General features: G+C 40.7%; 1 protein-coding gene across 4 annotated transcripts in view; it reads left to right on the forward strand.

Annotated features, from left to right (window-relative positions):
* The first annotated feature begins 480 nt into the window (after positions 1-480).
* Positions 481-18,412, forward strand: part of LEMD3 (LEM domain containing 3) — a 72,857-nt gene continuing 54,925 nt past the window's right edge. For 2 of the 4 annotated variants that reach the window (XR_003147274.3, XM_049115742.1), the window contains exon 1: positions 481-2,102. Coding sequence is in view for 2 of the 4 variants with exons in the window: in XM_049115742.1 (XP_048971699.1) it covers positions 536-2,102 (1,567 nt within the window). In the remaining 2 variants the exon portion in view is untranslated. The remainder of the gene's footprint in view (positions 2,103-18,412) is intronic. The other 2 variants (XR_003147275.3, XM_025476707.3) reach the window with 2 other exon arrangements.

Genomic DNA, 18,412 nt, shown 5'->3' on the forward strand with positions numbered 1-18,412 from the left:
GCAGAGGGAGAAGCAGGCTCCCTGCGGGGAGCCGGACGCGGGACCTTAGAGGAGACGCTTCCCCGAAGACAGCGTCCAGGGCGAGCGGCCGTCCCGGCTGCGGTGTAAGTGGAGCGGGCGGGAGCCGCGCAGGGAGATCCGGGCCGGGGCGGGGACGCGGGGACCCGGCGCGCCACCTCGGGCGGCAGGTCTCCGCGGCGGGCGCCTGGAAGCGCGGGGCTGCGGCCGGGGGGCGGGAGCGCGCGGGAGGAGGTCCCGGCGCGCCGTGGGAGGACGCAGCGCGCGGCTGGGCCCGGAGCTCTGCGGGGCGGCGGGGCCGGCGGGGGCGGGGGCGGGGGCGGGGGGCGGCCGGCCTCGGGCCCGGGGCGGCGCGCCGCGCAGGTGGCCGCTTCCCGCTCAGGTGAGCTCCTCCCGCGCCTCCCATTGGCCGAGGCGGCCGCGGCGCCGCGGGGCCGACGCAGCCGGTCTAGTTCAGGGTCTAGGGCGGCGCGTCACTTCCGGTAGCGCGGAGCTCGTAAAACACCCTGGAGAGAAGATGGCGGCGGCGGCGGCGGCGGCGGCGGCCTCGGCGCCTCAGCCCCTCTCGGACGAGGAGCTCTTCTCGCAGCTCCGCCGCTACGGCCTGTCTCCCGGGCCGGTGACGGAGAGCACGCGGCCGGTCTACCTCAAGAAGCTGAAGAAGCTTCGGGAGGAGGAGCAGCAGCAGCAGCAGCAGCACCGGTGCGGGGGCCGCGGCAGCAAGACGCGGAACAGTAATAACAATAACACGGCGGCCGCCGCGCTGTCGGCGGCGGGGCCGGGGGTCCGGCCGGGGCCGGGCGGCGAGCTGCCCTACGCGCGGACCGCCGGGGCCCTGGGCCGCCTCTCGGGCTCGGAGGGCGCCCCGGCCGCCGCCCCGGCCGGCAGCAAAGTGCTGCTGGGCTTCAGCTCGGACGAGTCGGACGCGGAGGCCAGTCCCCGGGACCAGGCCGGCGGCGGCGGCGGCGGCGGCGGGAGGAGAGACCGGCCCTCGCCGCAGTGCCGCGCGCTCCGAGCGCCCTCGGCGCCCCCCGCCGCCCCCGAGGCCGCCGGCGGCAGCTCGGCCGAGCGCAGGAAGCCGCACTCGTGGTGGGGGCCCCGGCGGCCGGCGGGCCCCGAGCTGCAGACCCCGGCGGCGAGGGATGGAGCCGCGCCGGGCGAGGAGGACGGCGGCGAGGAGGCGGAGGACGGGGGCCCGGAGGCCGAGGAGCCGCGCTGGGCCGGCCGGCCCGTCAACGGCAGCCGGCTCCTGTCCTACGGCTGCCGGGAGGACTACTCGGACTCGGAGGAGGACGGCGACGGCGGCGCGGCCCCCGGCAGGCCGGTGTCGAAGGACGACCCCGGGTCGCGGCACCGGCCCCGACGGAGCCACGGGAAGCCCCTCTGCGCGCCGCCCGCCAAGCCCGCGGGCCGCCCGGACACCTCCGTTCAGGGAGGGGGAGGCAGCGCGATGAATGACAGGGCGGCGGCCGCGGGGAGTCTAGACCGGAGTCGAAACGTCGGAGAGGCGGCGGAGCCGCAGCCGCAGCCGCCGCCGCAGCAGCCCCAGCCCCAGCCCCAGCCCCAGCCCCAGCCCCAGCAGCAGGGAGGAGGGGCTGATGCCCTGGACGCCAGCCCCGCTCCGAGGTACCGCGTCCACGCCAAGAGGCCGGCCCCTCTCCTGCCCCCGCCGCTCCCCGACGCGGACCCCACCTTGGACTCGTCCTCGGGCTCCCTCCTGAAGACCAACAACCACATCGGCGGCGGGGCCCTGAGTGCGGCGGACTCGGCCAGGATGTTTTGCAACAGCCTCCCCCCCGGCGCGTCGGCGGCCGCCCCCGGTGCACTCAGGATCAATCACTCCAACCATACGGGCTCCAATCACACGTACCTGAAAAACGCCTACAACAAACCGAAGCTCTCGGAGCCCGAGGAGGAACTTCTGCAGCAGTTTAAACGGGAGGAGGTGTCCCCGACAGGGGGTTTCAGTGCCCACTACTTGTCGATGTTTCTCTTAACTGCTGCCTGCTTGTTTTTCCTAATATTGGGGCTGACTTACCTGGGAATGAGAGGGACGGGAGTATCCGAGGATGGAGGACTCAGCAGTAAGTATTCGACCCTATGGGTAAGGTCACCAAGGGGGTGTCGCTAGGTAGGGGCCTGTTGGAACCCACGCTGGGCGTTCCACAGGAGGTGGCTTCTGTGTTGTGCAAGGACATGTTTTCATAGTGACACGCAGCACATCGGTGCATTTGTGTCCTCTGTCTTGAAGGAAGAATATTCTTCTCGTTATCAGAACGGTAATCCCATGCCTGGCCTTAAAATTTTTCTGTGTGATCTGTTGGGGAATTCAGAACATCTTAGAACAAAATAATGCAAAGCCTGTTAGTCAAATACACTTAAAAATTTGTGTGATGTGAATTCTCTTTTAGCCTTAAATAACTGTGTGTGTAGATGCCAGTTACTTAACAGTTTTGAAGTATTTGATTGTTTCGGGACATCGTAGATTGAGTTGTGATTCCAGGAGGCAATGCAGGATCTCGGGGAAACTCTAAATATTTTGGAGTATTAAGTTATATAGTTCTATATTTTCTTTTAAAGTGAATGGAGGGCAGCCCAGGTGGCTCAGTGGTTTAGCGCCTGCCTTCCGCCCAGGGCGTGATCCTGGAGACCTGGGATCGAGTCCCACGTCGGGCTCCCTGCATGGAGCCTGCTTCTCCCTCCTCCTGTGTCTCTGCCTGTCTCTCAATGAATAAGTAAATAAAATCTTAAAAAAAAAAAGTGAATGGATATAGAAGGTGGGAAGACAGCTCAAAACTGATTGCTCAGCCCAAAGCATTCATTCATTCATTAAGCCAGCGTCATCTATGCTGTAGGATAAAAGTAGGGCGCAGTGAGAAATCAGAGGTGTACTCTGTTCCTCAACATAAGAGGATAAGTACAGATCATTTTGTGTTCTGTGAGGGAAATAAGGATGGAATAATTGGCATATGCTACTTTAGAGATGATGAGAGTAGCTGCAATTTGAGAGGTGAGACCTGAAGGCAAAGGAAACAGCACTGTAGGGACAGCATTCTGGGCAGAGATGATTAGAAGAAAGGCCTTGAGTTGAGCAAGAGCCTTCCTGTGGGTTCGAGTGGTTAGAGCACCTTGAGCAAGGGGCACTGAGCAAGAGTTGGAGCTTCTCTTTCCTTATCGGTAAAATGATGCTTCTATCGATTAGAATGATGCCTACACAGATTAAAAGAGAGAAAGTAAATGGAGAGTGTGTTGGATTGCTGAAGATACAATTTCTCAATGTTTCCCTCTCCACTATCCCCACCCTCCCCAAACCTCCTACCCCTTCACCCACCATGAAGTCATTTTATATGTGATTTGTGTTTATAAAATCAGCCTCACAGTTGTTTGTTTTGTTTCAAAATAGTGAACGATGCAGTTAGCAGATTTAGATAAAGGAGTCCAAATAGTGTAACCTTTGATTTGGCTATAGCCATTTCTAAGATCACCAAAAAATATTTATTACTATGTTGCTTGGTTAGAGAGTTTAGAAAAGGACTGAAACCCAGTACTCACTTTAACTGGTTCCCTGGGAGCAGGAGTGATAAAGTGTGTTCTGTCTCATATGATTTGGGAAAACAAGAAATAAGATCACACCAGAAACTAAGCTAGTAAAGTTCCCATAAATTCAATGACATTATCAGCAGTACCTGTCTGTATCTGTTTGTTTCTCTAACAGCCAACTCTATGACTTGGCCCTTTTGTGAGTGCCTTATACATATTATTGAACACATCAGAGATACAGATGGTATTATCCTCAATTTACAGATGAGGACAGTGAGACAAGGTGTTCAGAAATGTACCAATAGCTGAATAGGACTGAGATTTGGTTTCTGATTTTTTTTTTCCAACTATAAAGCCCATACTTTGGATATTGTTTGTAGAGAGCTTTCTAAATAAGAGGGTACTTTTATTAGGATTAAGAAAACAATTGAATATTTGGTAGGATTTCGTAACGAATCACTGATGAACACAATTCTCAATAAGGGTGACTGTCACACATTTCTCCTCACTGTTAAGATGAATGAGTAATGTTTTCTTAGGTGCTAAAATTTCAGATGGAATAGAAAGGGATAGGACTGCTATCCCTGAGGGTTTCAATAGCCCCCTCAACCTTTACCAACATGGCAGGAAAGAAACTGTAAAGTGTTTTTGTATTTTAAAAAATGGTAAAAGTAGTTTGGGTAGATGGAAACAACAGTGGCTAAGAGGTGGAGGATCTGGGGTACGAGGACTTGTCCAAATGACTTAAGTTGCTTAAGCTCGGAGCCCCATTTTTTCTGTCCTAAATAGGAGTAATAATTTCTGCTCTCTGGGATGTTGTAAGGGTCAAATGAGATAGTTTATTAAAAAAAAACCATAAAATGGTATTATTGAAAAGTTTAAAATTTGTTGTATTCCTGGTAAACTACGGTATGTATGTAAAGAGAAATAGTTAAGTCGTTTCTGTAAATATTTACTAAAGTATTTCTTCTTATTCGGCATTTAATTTTTATTAAATTCCATTAAAAATACACTGTAGACATTGATATAGAAATTTGAATCAAAATGCAATGAATACTTACATATTTGATTTACCGTATACCTTGGTGGAAAGAAGTGCCTCCTAATTCAGTTAGTCTGCACACTAACGGTGAATAATTTTTCACTGCCTGTATTTATGTATTCTGAATCCTTTGTCATAGCATAATGGTTAACCAGAGCTTAACCATAGGGTTCATTGGTCAAATAGTGTGCTTAAGGAAATAGTTTTACTTTGAGTAATAATTTCACCAGAAGATTGTAGGTTATATATGAGAGTAATCTTTAGTAAGCTTTTATTAGTTGTCATTTAAATTATGTATAACATATTATAGCCCTTTAAATAGTTTTTAATCATTTGGTCTTGGAAAACTTTTTATCAGTGCCCTAGTTTTTGTTAATTAGATTACTATGAGTCTCTGCTTCCTCATCTGTAACACTAGGGGGTTGAAGTAGATGATCTCTGAGTTCTCTCTAGCTCTAGGGTTTAAGATTCTAACTTTGAACTGAACTACCAAACAACTCAAGGATCAGCCTGCAGTGAGATTAGGTCATGACAACCCAACAAAAGAAAATGAGATGAAGAGTAGATTATCTTCGGTTCCTTTGGTCATTTTATAAAAATCGTTTTCCAGTTATAAAAGACATTTTTTAAAAGATTTTATTTATTTATTCATGAGAATACACAGGAGAGAGAGAAAGAGGCAGAGACACAGGCAGAGGGAGAAGCAGGCTCCATGCAGGGAGCCTGACCTGGGACTCAATCCCAGGTCTCCGGGATCACGCCCTGGACTGAAGGCGGCGCAGAATCGCTGAGCCACCCGGGCTGCTCAGAAGACATTTTTGTAGAAATTTTGAATAAAGATCTATGAAGCAAAAAATGAATAGGTACTGTATACCTCTCCTTCTAGTCTCCCACTCACCCCTGGTATAAATAAGTTCAGATAAATACCTTTCAGAACTTTCCTAATGCTTTTCATGTGAATACATACATTCATATATTTGTGTGTGTGTGTGTTTGTGTACATTTTCATTCAACAATAGAGTGCCAAGCAGTATTTTAAACATTCGGGGGTCGGGGTGGGGAAGATGGACAAGTAAATAAGAATTTGAGAGACTGGTAGTTGGCTAACACAGGTTAATGACAACAACTTTGTCTGGGGTAGAAGGATATAGAATATTACAGGTTGAGCAGGCCTCTCTAAGGAGGTGATGTTTGAATTGAAATCTGAATGTCTTGAAGGACCTGGCCATTGATAGGCAGAAAAGAATTTCAGGCAGAAATAATATCCAGTGCAAAACTCTTGGGGCAAGAACCAGCTTGGCTAGTTGAAGCATCAGAATAGAATGCTCGTTGTGGCTGGGGTATAGCAAATGAGAGAGAATGGCATATGAAGCAGTCAGAAGGGGGCAGGGGCCAAGTCTTAACGGACCTCAAGGCCCTGAAGGCCATAGAAAGGAGTTAGAATTTTATTTTAAGTGGTGTCATACTATACATATCCTACAGCCTGTTTTTTCACTTAACGTTGTATGGCGGCTAACTTTCCTTATACTAAGTTTTAAGTACAAGGCATAATTTAAAAATTTCACTCTCCGCTGGTCCCTTTCTCATCCTGTAAAAATGTTAAAATCTCTGCCACCCTGAAAATGTTCTTCAGCCCTCTGTTTTCTTCCAGCTGTTACTTTCCTCTCAGCCAAGATTGCTCTCTCTTTCAGCCTCTGCCATTCATTCACTCAACCCCTGCCTAGTTTAGCTTTCTTTACCATCTGTAATCTCTCCTTCAAGTCGAAAGTTACTCAATTACCAAATCCAGGAGAGGTATTAAAGTTCTTATCCTGGCCTCTTTGATACATTCAATACAGTGATAACTCCCATCTTTGTTTAACTCTCTCCTTCACATACTTCTTTATCACTATTCTCTCCCAGTTTTCATTTACTCCTGACTGTGTTTTAAATATTGGTGGTCTCAGGAACCTTTGTCTTTGGTTCTATCCTTTTGTACGGTTTCTGGCTAATAGCCTCCTGATTTTATATTTTTGCCTTAAATGTCCTCTCTTAAAAGTTCTAGATTTACCTACTTATTTATTGGACAGTTTCTTCAGGGTGCTCCAGGAGTACCCATTTTCTGTACTCATTGGGTTTCCTTTCAGACACCCCCTCCCTTCCCTGTTTTACTTGATGGCACTTCCATCTACCTGGAACTCATCTAGGAACTTTGAATTTAACTAGATTCCTTCGTTTCCTTCATGTGCCTGCCAAATCTCAAACCTCAATCCAATTGGTTATTAAGTACTGTAATTATACCTTGTCCATCTTCCTGTAATTCAAAAGATTCTCTTTTGAATCTTTTTCTCTCCATCACTGTTGCTCTGAGTTAGTTTTTTGCCTGATGTGCTCCAGTAGTCTTCTAACAGGTGTCCCTGCTTCTAGGCTGTAGCTCTTCCATCTGTTTTCAGTGCCAGAGCAATATTTCTAAAATACAAATGTAATAATTCACTCTCTTGCTTAAAATTAGTCAGTGGCTTTCTTTTACTCATTGGATAAGCTCTAAATTCTTTGGCTAAACTGTTCATGAACTGACTATGCCTGCTTTCTAGCTTCATTTCCTACCATTTCCTTTTACCACATTTTACTTTCTGGAAAACTGGAGTTTAAAGTATTTCGTGAGGTAGTGTATGTGAAGTTTTTAGTGTTGTTGCCTGGCATAAGGGAATTGTTTGGTAGACCCAAGTCACATTAGTATACTTGGCACAAGTTCATTCCTTAGTAAATATTTGGTGAGAATGATTACATATCAGATACTTGCTTTATATGCACTGATTAATTCATCATCAACTCAGTAATTGGTCACCTATTCAGTACCTAACTTAATACTCAGTACTAGGAAGGGTACAAAGGAAATCTCATTCTTGCAAAAGCTTCTACTCCAACTAATAGTAAGTACAGAGATGGATAAGAAGTATATCAGATATTGAGTGATAAGTGCCACCCTTTTGTTAAAGGGGAGAATTTACTGTGAGCTGTATCAACTTCAAATGATCAGAAGCCGATTCCAAATTTGGACTTGATCCTATAGGTTGAGCAGTGGGAATCCATGGAGGTTTTTAAGCAGAGCACTAGCATATCAAGTTGATCTTTAAGAAGGACAAACGGGTGGTGGTATAGGTAATTGATAGGATTTGAGAGAAGAGGGATGATAGGTACTGTAAGCCCACATGGAGTGATGAACAACTGGAGGAGGTTCATAGGAATGGAGTAGGGTCTGTTACTAAGAGAATCCATTTGAAGAAGGTTTTATAGTATTTGGTGACAATTTGGATCCAGAGAATAAAGGAGAAGAGTCAAAGATTATTCTGAGGTCATAAGCCTGGACATCAGAGACCATTGAAAGTAGAGATGTTGAAAAGGGATCTTTTTTAGGGAAAAGTAGTATAGAGAAAATAAGTTTTGGGGGAGCTTATTTTTTGAATTGTTCAAGTATTAATATCCTATAGGTTATTGTAGTTACATAATTGGATTAAAGATGAGAGATTATTCCTCTAGTAGATAGTACTAGTACACTGAGCACCAGATACCTTTTATCTTTTTTTTTTTTAACATATGTGTTTTCTTTTTAAGCCAAGACCAAGCATTACAAAAGTGTACTATAATTTTAAATGTATATTTAAATATATTTTTACCTTTCCAAGTAATTAGACTAGCCACCTGTTCCAAAACTTGGTGTATGTAATGAAATAGGCGTAAAGATTTTGAAAAATAGTTGTTTCCCCCATTCTTTAAGAATGAAGGCCGAGTGTTATGTTTCAAGTTTTTAAGATGACTATTTTGTAAGAAGAAAAAAATCCTAGGCCTCTAAGAATATTCTTGGGAATACTAGGAGTTTGTATATCCCAGTTGGATGATTTAAATAAAATATACTCATGGAAATGTCTTTCATTTGAAAGTTTTCTAGATTAATTTAAAATAAAAATTACCAGAGTGAAAACATCTGAATTTCCCATGAGTATATCCCGGGAGCCTAGTTTGAGGGAAATTGGCATAGGTATCAGGGCTTGAAATAAAGAGGCCGACCTGCGTTTGAACGTTGTTCCTTGCTTTTCTATTAAAGGCAACTTGGTAAACCACTGTGAACCTTAACATCTGCATCTGTAAAATAGAATTAAATAATAAAATGTAAAGTACTTGGCTGAGTACATGACACGTAGTAATAGTAGTAATAGCATTATGTACCAGGCACTGAGCTGAACAATTTTAATTGTTATTTAATCTTCATGAGGCAGGTATTTGTTCCATTTTGTAGATGAAGAAAATTAAACTTGCCCAGAGTCATGTGGCTAGTAAGCACAGAGGCAGTGTTTGGATTCAGATAGTGTCTCTTAAGCACTTTGCTAGATTGCCTTTTAACATGTGTAAATGCATAAGGACTGTGTATATCTTCTCTACCATTATTGTTATCCAGAAGATTGTGAAAGAAAGGGATGGGTGAAGCAGATTAACGCATGAAATCTTAGAAATGCCAGGAATAATCTGTGAAATCTAACAATTTAAGGACAAGGAAGTGCAAATTTGTACTCAGAGCAATTAGGAATTATGTGGGACTATTTATCCTTACTTGAGGGTTTAGATTAATTCATTAATTGATATGTGAGCTGGTCAGTCTGTTCTAATAAAATGCAAACTCTAATATATATAAAACTTATAAAGCATGATACTATTTCTAATTATTAAAAGATTTGCAGTCTCAAAATTGGTGCGTAAAGTAGTCCTCTGATTTTACATCACCACTTTAAAACTTACGTTTTCCATTGTTCCATTTTCAAGATGTCAAGACCTTTGTAGTATACTTGTTATCCCATTTTTTGCTCCTTTTAAGTAAACTTCATGTGTGTTTTTTCTATGCTTATATTTCTTTTAGTGGAAATAACATATTCTGTAATTTCAGGAATACTTAAAAAAGATCAGATAGTTTTATGATTCCTCAGTAGAGTTGTAAAGTTTTAGAAATACCTTCTTCTTGCTCATTAATCATTTTATATTAACTTTACCTGTCTGATAAGTATTTTATATAAATAAAAGGAACCTTACTGCAAAGAGATAACATCAGTGCAAAGGAGGATTTAATTTAGTTTACAAGTAGTTTAAAATGAAGTATACCTGAAAATACTGGATTGTAATATAAAATCCTAAATATATGGCAAAGAAGTAGTAGTAACTTCTTCATGAATATTATATTATAATGATCCGTCTTTATCTTAATCTCGTATGTATTTTAAATGTGCTAAAAATGTACCTACCATTTAATTTGGGAACGCAACCGCATACTAATTGTGGAAATTGTTAATGACAATTATTGTCTGATAACTTTAGATTTTGATTTCAATATTCAGAATTTATTTTTAAGTGCACATTTTTAAAGTGAACTAGTAGTATATTTGAGCAGTAACCTTGGCTTTGCTGATTTAATAATGTATGCTTTAACCTGAATAGTGATAGTTTTAAAAAAAAATCTTGATTTAATTAATGTTTTTTATAAACAAAATAATCTTTTTTTTTTTTTTTTCAAAATAATCTTTAAACGAGAGTTGACCAGGAAGAAAGTGTTTAGGTTTTCGTATGTGTTTGACGTTGTTAAATTTTACATGTTTGACATTGTTCCTTTGAAAATTTATTTCTAAGGAAATTAACTTTTTAAAAGGATTATGAAAGTTTATACTAACAGACATGGTGTCAGAAAATATGATAACAGATCTATCATTTGGAAGTCATAATGTATTTTAGGGTGTCTTAAGTTTTTCTTTAGTTCTAGAGCTACAGATTTAAAATTATACCACCTTTTTTGTCTGAGTAGCAGATTTATTGCTCAATGGCCACAACTTTTTGCTTAAAATGATATCAAAGGGCAAGCTAACATTTAGAAACAAGGCATGGGTGCAAAACTATGCAAGAGTTTAGTTCATCTGTCCTGAACTAATTGAGTGAGAAGTATGCACCAATAATTGCTTCCTGCCTTGAATGCAGCATTGAATTGTGGTGGCATTCTCTTCTTTCTCCTAAATATATACCCACTAGCTGTCCCCTAGAATTGAGATTTGATTACCATGTAACACTCTTTAAGATTTGTGTATTATGACTTAGGAAACATAACTTGAAAAATTAATTTCTGCAAATTTGAGTATGCCTTATGATAAAGTTTAGCACAATGTGTACTCTATACAAAAGAAATAGTTTCATTTCTTGCAGGTTTTTAGAAATACTTTAAAAAGTAAAAAAGGAGGGGCACCTGGATGGCTCAGTGGTTGAGCATCTGCCTTTGGCTCGGGTCATGGTCCCAAGGGTCCTGGGATGGAGTCTCACATCAGGCTCCCCACAGGGAGCCTGCTTCAGCCTCTGCCTATGTCTCTGCTTCTCTGTGTGTGTCTCTCATGAGTAAAAGAATCTTACCAAAAAAAAGTAAAAAAGGAGAAGACCTAAAGAATGAATTTGCCAAAAATGAAAATGTTATCAATGTAAAGTGTTTATATAGTTCAAGATGTTCTAGAAGTATTCTTATGCTTATGACAAAAGTCTTGTTTTTAAAACAGGTCATCTCCAAATGTTTCTTTCAAATTCTAAAGCCTTAAATGATAAAAGTGAGAACTTTCTATATATGGGCACTTTTTCTTAATTTTCATGAGAGTATCCAAGACAACTGAAATGTAGAGGGAATATGATTACAAGTGACTTGTTCAGGATCCCACAGTTACTAAGTTTTGGAGCCAGCCATTTGAACTCATGATCTGACTTCAGAGTCCACAGTCTTAGCTAGGCAGCAGTAGGTTTTTTTATGCATCTTTTCTCACTAACTTTATTTGAGGAGGTCATTCATAACCTCTGGGCCTTGGTTTTTGCATTTGTCAAGGTAGGGGATAGTAAAATCAACTTCTAGCCAGTGACTGTTGTAGGAAACTAAGGTGATAGTGTCTTTGGAAATGCTGTGGAGAAATTTGAAGTGATGCATAACTGTATATTTTTAATACATTAACTTATAATTTCTCAGCTGCAGTGTATTTAACAACACGTGGTCAGCGCTGTGTATGACATCTCATCAGTGATGTTAATAATAGAGGAGTCCTGTAAATTTATAATGCTCATCAGTATCTTTCAACCCTACTCTCAAGCTGTCCAAGCAGATAAAAGGAGTCATATTTTTGTATTGCCTAGTTAGTGCTTTATTTCTGGGTGCTGAAAAGGAATGTTCTTATTTTTGCAGTGATGTTAATTTAATAGGTAATTAAGCATAATTTAAAATTAGATTTTACTCTTGTTGACCACTAGAAGGTTGATTCTCTCTGATAGAAGAGTCAGAGATGGGATATGTTGCTTTAATCCAAAATATAGTAGTAAATTTGAGACAGAAAAGGATTTCTTGGGATTGTGGAAAGGTCTTAGAGTAAGTTTCTGTTAACATCTGAAGAACAGACAACACGTTCAGCTGGTAGAGAAGGATGGCCTTTTACATGTTGGTTCTTCAGCTAGTTTGTAAGATACCACAAGCACTATTATCCCAGAAGGGGGGAAGATAAGGTGGGTCCCTGTGAATAGACAGTAGCCTGAATGGGGGTAATCCAGAGATTGGGGGGTATAAAATAATAAAATAAATTTGATAAGCAAGGTATTAAAACCATGCTACTTAAATTATAAGGAATTTAAAGTGCATTAGAATCTTCAGTCTCCTAGATAATTGATTTGAAGCACATAATGAAATTTCATCCCATTTCCCATTTGAAACTGTATCGAAGATATGATTTGTTTAGACCAGAGCTAATAGAAATATAATACAAATATGGAGTAATTAAATCATAAGTCACTACAGTCAATGAGAGATAGCTGAGCAGTGGCAGAGCTAAATCTCTCACCTACCTGCCCTTAGATAAATGGCCATGCTTGATGGTATAAAGATAAAGTTGTATAAAGGACTTCTTAGCTTAAAGTAGAAGTGATATCCCCTAAATTCTCACTCATTTCTTATTTGGAATATTCCTTTATATTCTTCTCACCATTTCCTGTTGTAAACTGCTTTGTACAGCCCTTCAAAGTAGACATGTAGGAGGGACGGCTGGCCTTTTGATTCTGTCACACGACTGTCCTGGGGAATAAGGGGAGAGTTCATTCCTATTTAGAAAAATGAAAACAAAATGACTAATAAAGCTGTTGCTTGTGTGAGAAAAAATTTTAAGGGTTTCAGTATCTTGCCTTTTGAAAAAGATTTTGGGGTACTCTTACTCATCATGCTCTTTTGAATTGTAAAAATTACCTCAATTCTTTTACAAGGTGCTGTTTTATTGTAGATTTATACTTAGCAACAGTTTCTAATGAATTTGAATAAATTCTTTGAATTACAGTCAGATTACTAGAAAATGTTTGCTCACAAACTCAAGCTGTTTACTTCCAAAGGGAAAAGTGGGCAGTCCTTAATTTTTGAGTGGGTTGTCTTCCATGTCGCTGTGTGAGATAGTTGTTTGAACTTGGAAGTGTTCAACTACACTGTTTTTTAAGCTTAAGCTCCCAGGCTAGCCATAGAAGTTTACTTAAAATTGTATCCTATTTTAGCCCTGAGATAGCATTGGTTTAACTTTTGGGTCCTCAGTGCAGTGGCTCGTGTTCTGTGAGAGTTGGATGAGGAAGCCAATTTATTTTTGACCCTTTATGTTTTCTTTTCATCTTTTTTTTTAATTTAATTTTTTAACAATTTAAATTCAGTTAATTGACATATAATGTGTTATTAGTTTCAGAGGTAGAGGTCAGTGATTCATCAGTCTTTTGTAACACCCCATGCTCATTATATCACGTGCCTTCCTTAAGGTCCATCACCCAGTTACCCGTCCCCTCAACCCCCTCCCCTCCAGCAACCCTCAGTTTGTTTCCTATGATTAAGAGTCTCTTATGGTTTATCTCCCTCTGTGTTTTTGTCTTGTTTTATTTTTCCCACCCCTCCCCTATCATCCTCTGTTTTGTCTCTTAAATACCACATGAGTGAGATCATATAAATTGTCTTTCTCTGATAGACTTATTTTGCTTAGCATAATATCCTCTATCTAGTTCCATTGCAAATGGTAGGATTTCTTTTCTTTTCTTTTCTTTTCTTTTCTTTTCTTTTCTTTTCTTTTCTTTTCTTTTCTTCTTTTTTCTTTTCTTTTCTTTTCTTTTTTTTTGATGGCTGAGTGATATTCTAGTGTGTTTGTGTTATGTGTACCACATTTTCTTTTTTCATTTATCTGTCAGTAGACATCTGGGCTCTTTTCACAGTTGGGCTATTGTGGACATTGCTGCTGTAAGTATTGGAGTGCAGGTTCCCCTTTGTATCACTACATTTGTATCTTTGGGGTGAATACCTATTAGTGCAATTGGTGGGTTGTAGGGTAGCTCTACTTTCAACTTTTTGAGAAACCTCCATTCCAGAGTGGCTGCACAAGCCTGCATTCCCACCAACACTGTAAGAGAATTCTCCTTTCTTCACATCTTTGCCAACATCTGTTGTACTTTTTCATCTTTTAGTTCCTGTTCTTATACAGGCCTAAGCTTCCTGCTGCTTTGCTATAATCTTGGCCAAACATCTAAGTGCTTAATACTTCAAATCTTTATTTTTTTAAATTGACAGATAATCGGGGATCCCTGGGTGGCTCAGCGGTTTGGCGCCTGCCTTTGGCCCAGGGCGCGATCCTGGAGTCCCGGGATCGAGTCCCGCATCAGGCTCCCGGCATGGAGCCTGCTTCTCCCTCTGCCTGTGTCTCTGCCTCTCTCTCTCTCTTTCTCTATCTATTATAAATAAATAAAATCTTTAAAAAAAAAAAGTTGACAGATAATCGTTCTATAGCATTATATATTAGTTTTAGCTGTACAGGTTAATGATTTGATGTATATATCACAAAATGATTACCACAGTAAATTTAGTTAACATCCATTGCCACACATAAAGGTTTTTTTTTCCTTATAATGAGAAGTTTTAAGATCTACTGTCTTGGCAACTTTCAAATATATACAGTACAGTGAAGTTACTATAGTCACCGTACTGTATGTTACATCCTCAGGACTTATTCTTGTAACTGGGAGTTTGTACCTTTTGACTACCTTTACCTATTTTTTTTTTTTTGGAATTGGGAAAGGGCAGAGGGAGAGGGTGAGAGAGAATCTTAAGCAGGCTCCACACCCAGCACTTGATCTCCTGATCCTGAGCTGAGTTGGACAGTTAACTGAGTCACGCAGGCACCCTTAACCTTTACCTATTTTACACCCCACCCCCACCCCATCCCTGTGTCTGACAACCACCAGTATATTGTTTATAGCTATGAGTTTGGTTTTTTTAGAGTCCACATATAAGTGAGAACATACAGTGTTTGTCTTTTTGTGACTTATTTCACTCAGCATAATGCCCTGTAATAAAAGAGTAGGCCCATTCATTGGGTGCTTGGCAAGTGTAAACATTTAGTCTTCTTAAGCATTTTTAACTTTCTGCAAGTGAGGACGCTGTGATGGAGGATTAGGGTAATTACTTTGTCCAAGGTTATAGGTAAGAGAAGGGAGTTAATTGAATTATGTTGTTGGTTGAACCCGAGCAGTATGTCTTGAAAGCTCATCCTCTTAACTATTGTACTATACTGTGTTCCTCATTTACATACCCTCTCCTTTATCAAACTTCAACTCCCTTTATTCCCTCAGTTCAGCTACTTTGAGCCAAATGTTAGGAAAAGCCATCTGATTAAATTTGCAATATTGTAGAATTGTGATAATAAAGATCATATGATTTTGTGATAAAATTTGATTGTGTGATTATCTTTAGTGAGGATTGAGCCAATATGGAATCAGCTTAGCTCTGCCTCTCTAAATCATCCTTTATCTGTGTATGTGTAGTAGTTGGGTTGCCTACAGTTCTTAATTTAGAATTTATGTCAGTACTTATAGGCTGAGAACATTTGGGAGCTATACCCATTACAAAGTGTTTGAGGACCTAACACTTGTTTTGCTCCTCTCATATTGTGTATTGTTTGCATCTGTATATCAATACAATCTGTGGTTAGAATATAAAAATTCATGGTAGCATTTTGTCATGTTTTCTTCATAGTGAATACTAAAAATACTATTGGGGGATCAGAATGTCTTGATAAAAACGAAGAGGTCTTTTTACTTAAAATGGAGAACCATTGCTTTTAAAGCATGCTGTAAGGAAAATATACTGGTTGGACTTCAGAATTTGTTTTTAAGACATTCGTGATGAATGTCAAGGGATCAGTTGTAAAGTTCAAATGACTGGCTAACTTAACAACTAGTAAAAACTCTAATCTTGAGGTGATTTTATTTTAAATACAAGATCTTTATTAATTCGGATTCTGTCTCTGGTAAATGAAAATTTTGGCAATTACTGAAAAATTCAGGCATTTAAAAAATTTTTGGCAGGGAGCTTTGCTTTGGGGTCTTCCATTTCATATCTTCCTAACTCAACAGATTTCCTAAGGACTCTGTCTTTTCTTTCCAGTAGCTCCACGGCAGAGACAAATGAGGAATGGAGTAGTGGTATACTATGATGTTTGTAAACTGAGTACCATTTGTTTTTTATTTCATGTTGGGGATGAGAAAAGAAGAAAAAGATTTATTAATCTCCTGCCCACCCCACTCAGTATCTCTGTGCATAGTCAGAAAACATCCCATTTTACATTAAGTTTCTAGAATGCCCAAGATTGCAAGTCATAAATGTTGGAGCTAGCATTCCTTGCTCCAGTGATTTTTTTTTTCCTCCCATTTTACCCCGCTGCCTTTCGGTGTGAAGAGATACTTGTTCTTCATCTAAGAACTTAGATGTTAGGTGAAAATCTGATGTGATTCCAGTGTATGTGGTATCTTCTGTCCACTGTTCATGTGGAAGCATGAGTTTTATTCTTAAAGTTCTATATATTACAACCAACAAAAAAAGTCTTTTTAGACTTTTTGTTGTAACTACTTTGAATTTTTTTATCCAGTGGTTCTGTTTTTTTTTTTTTTTTTCCAGTGGTTCTGTTTTTGACCTAATGATGACATACTTAAATACCTCTATGTCCCAAGTGACTTTTCATTTCTGTTTGTTTTTTTCCAGAGCTAAAAGTCAAGATGTAATTTTTAAGCACGTTGGTCGTAAAGCCAATGATGGGGATTTCCTTTTTAGCTCCAAATTCACTTTGAATTTTTGTTTTGATCATACTTCAGTCTCGTTTATACAAATATGTCATTTTCCCTTTTAACAGAGCTATACTTCTTATCCGCATTAGAAAAATGAAATGAGGGACGTCTGGGTGGTTCAGTGGTTGAGTGTCTGCCTTTGGCTCAGGTCATGATCCTGGGGTCCTGGGATCAAGTCCCACATCGGGCTCCCCATGGGGAGCCTGCTTCTCCCTCTGCCTGTGTCTCTGCCTCTCTCTGTGTGTCTCTCATGAATAAATAAATACATAAAATCTTTAAAAAAAATGGAATGTGAACTATCATTTATATATATATATCTTTTTTAGTACTATTCATCTTATCACTGCACTGTAATTTTTCTCTCCAGTTTTCTTATCTGCATATTGCCCATGTGTGACAAAAAGTTAATTATCTTTAGTCACTTACAATGTTAAACACAGTGCATTGTGATTGAGAGTGTTATTTAGTAGAAGACCTCTTATGTTTAATTGTATGGGAAATGCATGTTGCTTTATTGCATTGAACTGGAGATAGGTTGTACTGTGTATCACAGAGCTCTTTTGGATCTCCAAATTCTCACTTAGCAATATTCTTTCAGAACAGACCTTGTTATAATACAATTCCACTTGTATTCTTGGCAGTGTAAACCTTGAGGAAGTGTCATAGACAGTCTCTAGTGTGTAACAGTTAATGTTTAAAATCTCTTAATACAGTGAGCTGTCACCAAGTTTAATAAATTAGAGTATTGCATTAGCATGAATTTGTTTGGGTGCCAAGTTATCTGTTGCACAGATGCTTGGTATTATTTATAAGTTTGTATCTAACCTTTGTGGGTTGACTTGCTGTTATTTTTCTATTCACTTGTCACATGCAGTAGCATAATTCTTTAATTGGCATCTGTGCAAAAATGGTTTTTAATAAGAGATCTGTGAAAGTCCTGAAAAAGCAGATAACTCAGACTTTTGGACCTTGAACAGTGTAGTAGGATGAGGCTCCTGTAATTTAAGTAGATATACTGCTTTGTGTTTATTTGAATGTGTTATACTACCTTCCCTGTCAGCATTGGTAATCTACAGGAGTGTCTTTAGCTGACAAAATTAGATGGAAATGGCAGCCTAATTGTTTCCCTCTGAAGTTTTGAGCCACTACGACTTAGTAGGTTGCGTGTGTGTGTGGGAGTGGGTTGAGGGTGGGCAAGTTTTCATTATTAACTTTATATTTTGTCTTTGAGGTGGGCAGAGATTAGATTCATTGTTGACTTTATATTTTGTCTTAGAGTAAGTTTTGGAATTTTCTTTCTTTTTTTTTAAAGATTTTATTTATTATTCTTGAGAGAGACACAGAGAGAGGCAGAGGCCGAGCGAGAAGCAGGCTCCCTGCGATGGCGGACTCGATCCTGGAATGTCCTGGAATGTTGGGATCATGCCCCAAGCTGAAGGCAGACACTCAACCACTGAGAAACCCAGGTGTCCCTGGAATTTTCTTAAAGTATAGAAGTCTTCTCTTGGATTAAGCATTTTTTTTTTTTTTGAATGGGAACTTCAATTTTAGTTACTAGTCAGATTCAGTAATCGATAATTCTGTCAAATCTTGAGTTAGGGATGGTCTATTAAGAGAACAGTTCACTTTGGAAAGAATTAGACTAGCATT

This window comes from Canis lupus, chromosome 10 (genome assembly GCF_003254725.2).
Source record: "Canis lupus dingo isolate Sandy chromosome 10, ASM325472v2, whole genome shotgun sequence".
NCBI classification, from domain to species: Eukaryota; Metazoa; Chordata; class Mammalia; order Carnivora; family Canidae; genus Canis; species Canis lupus.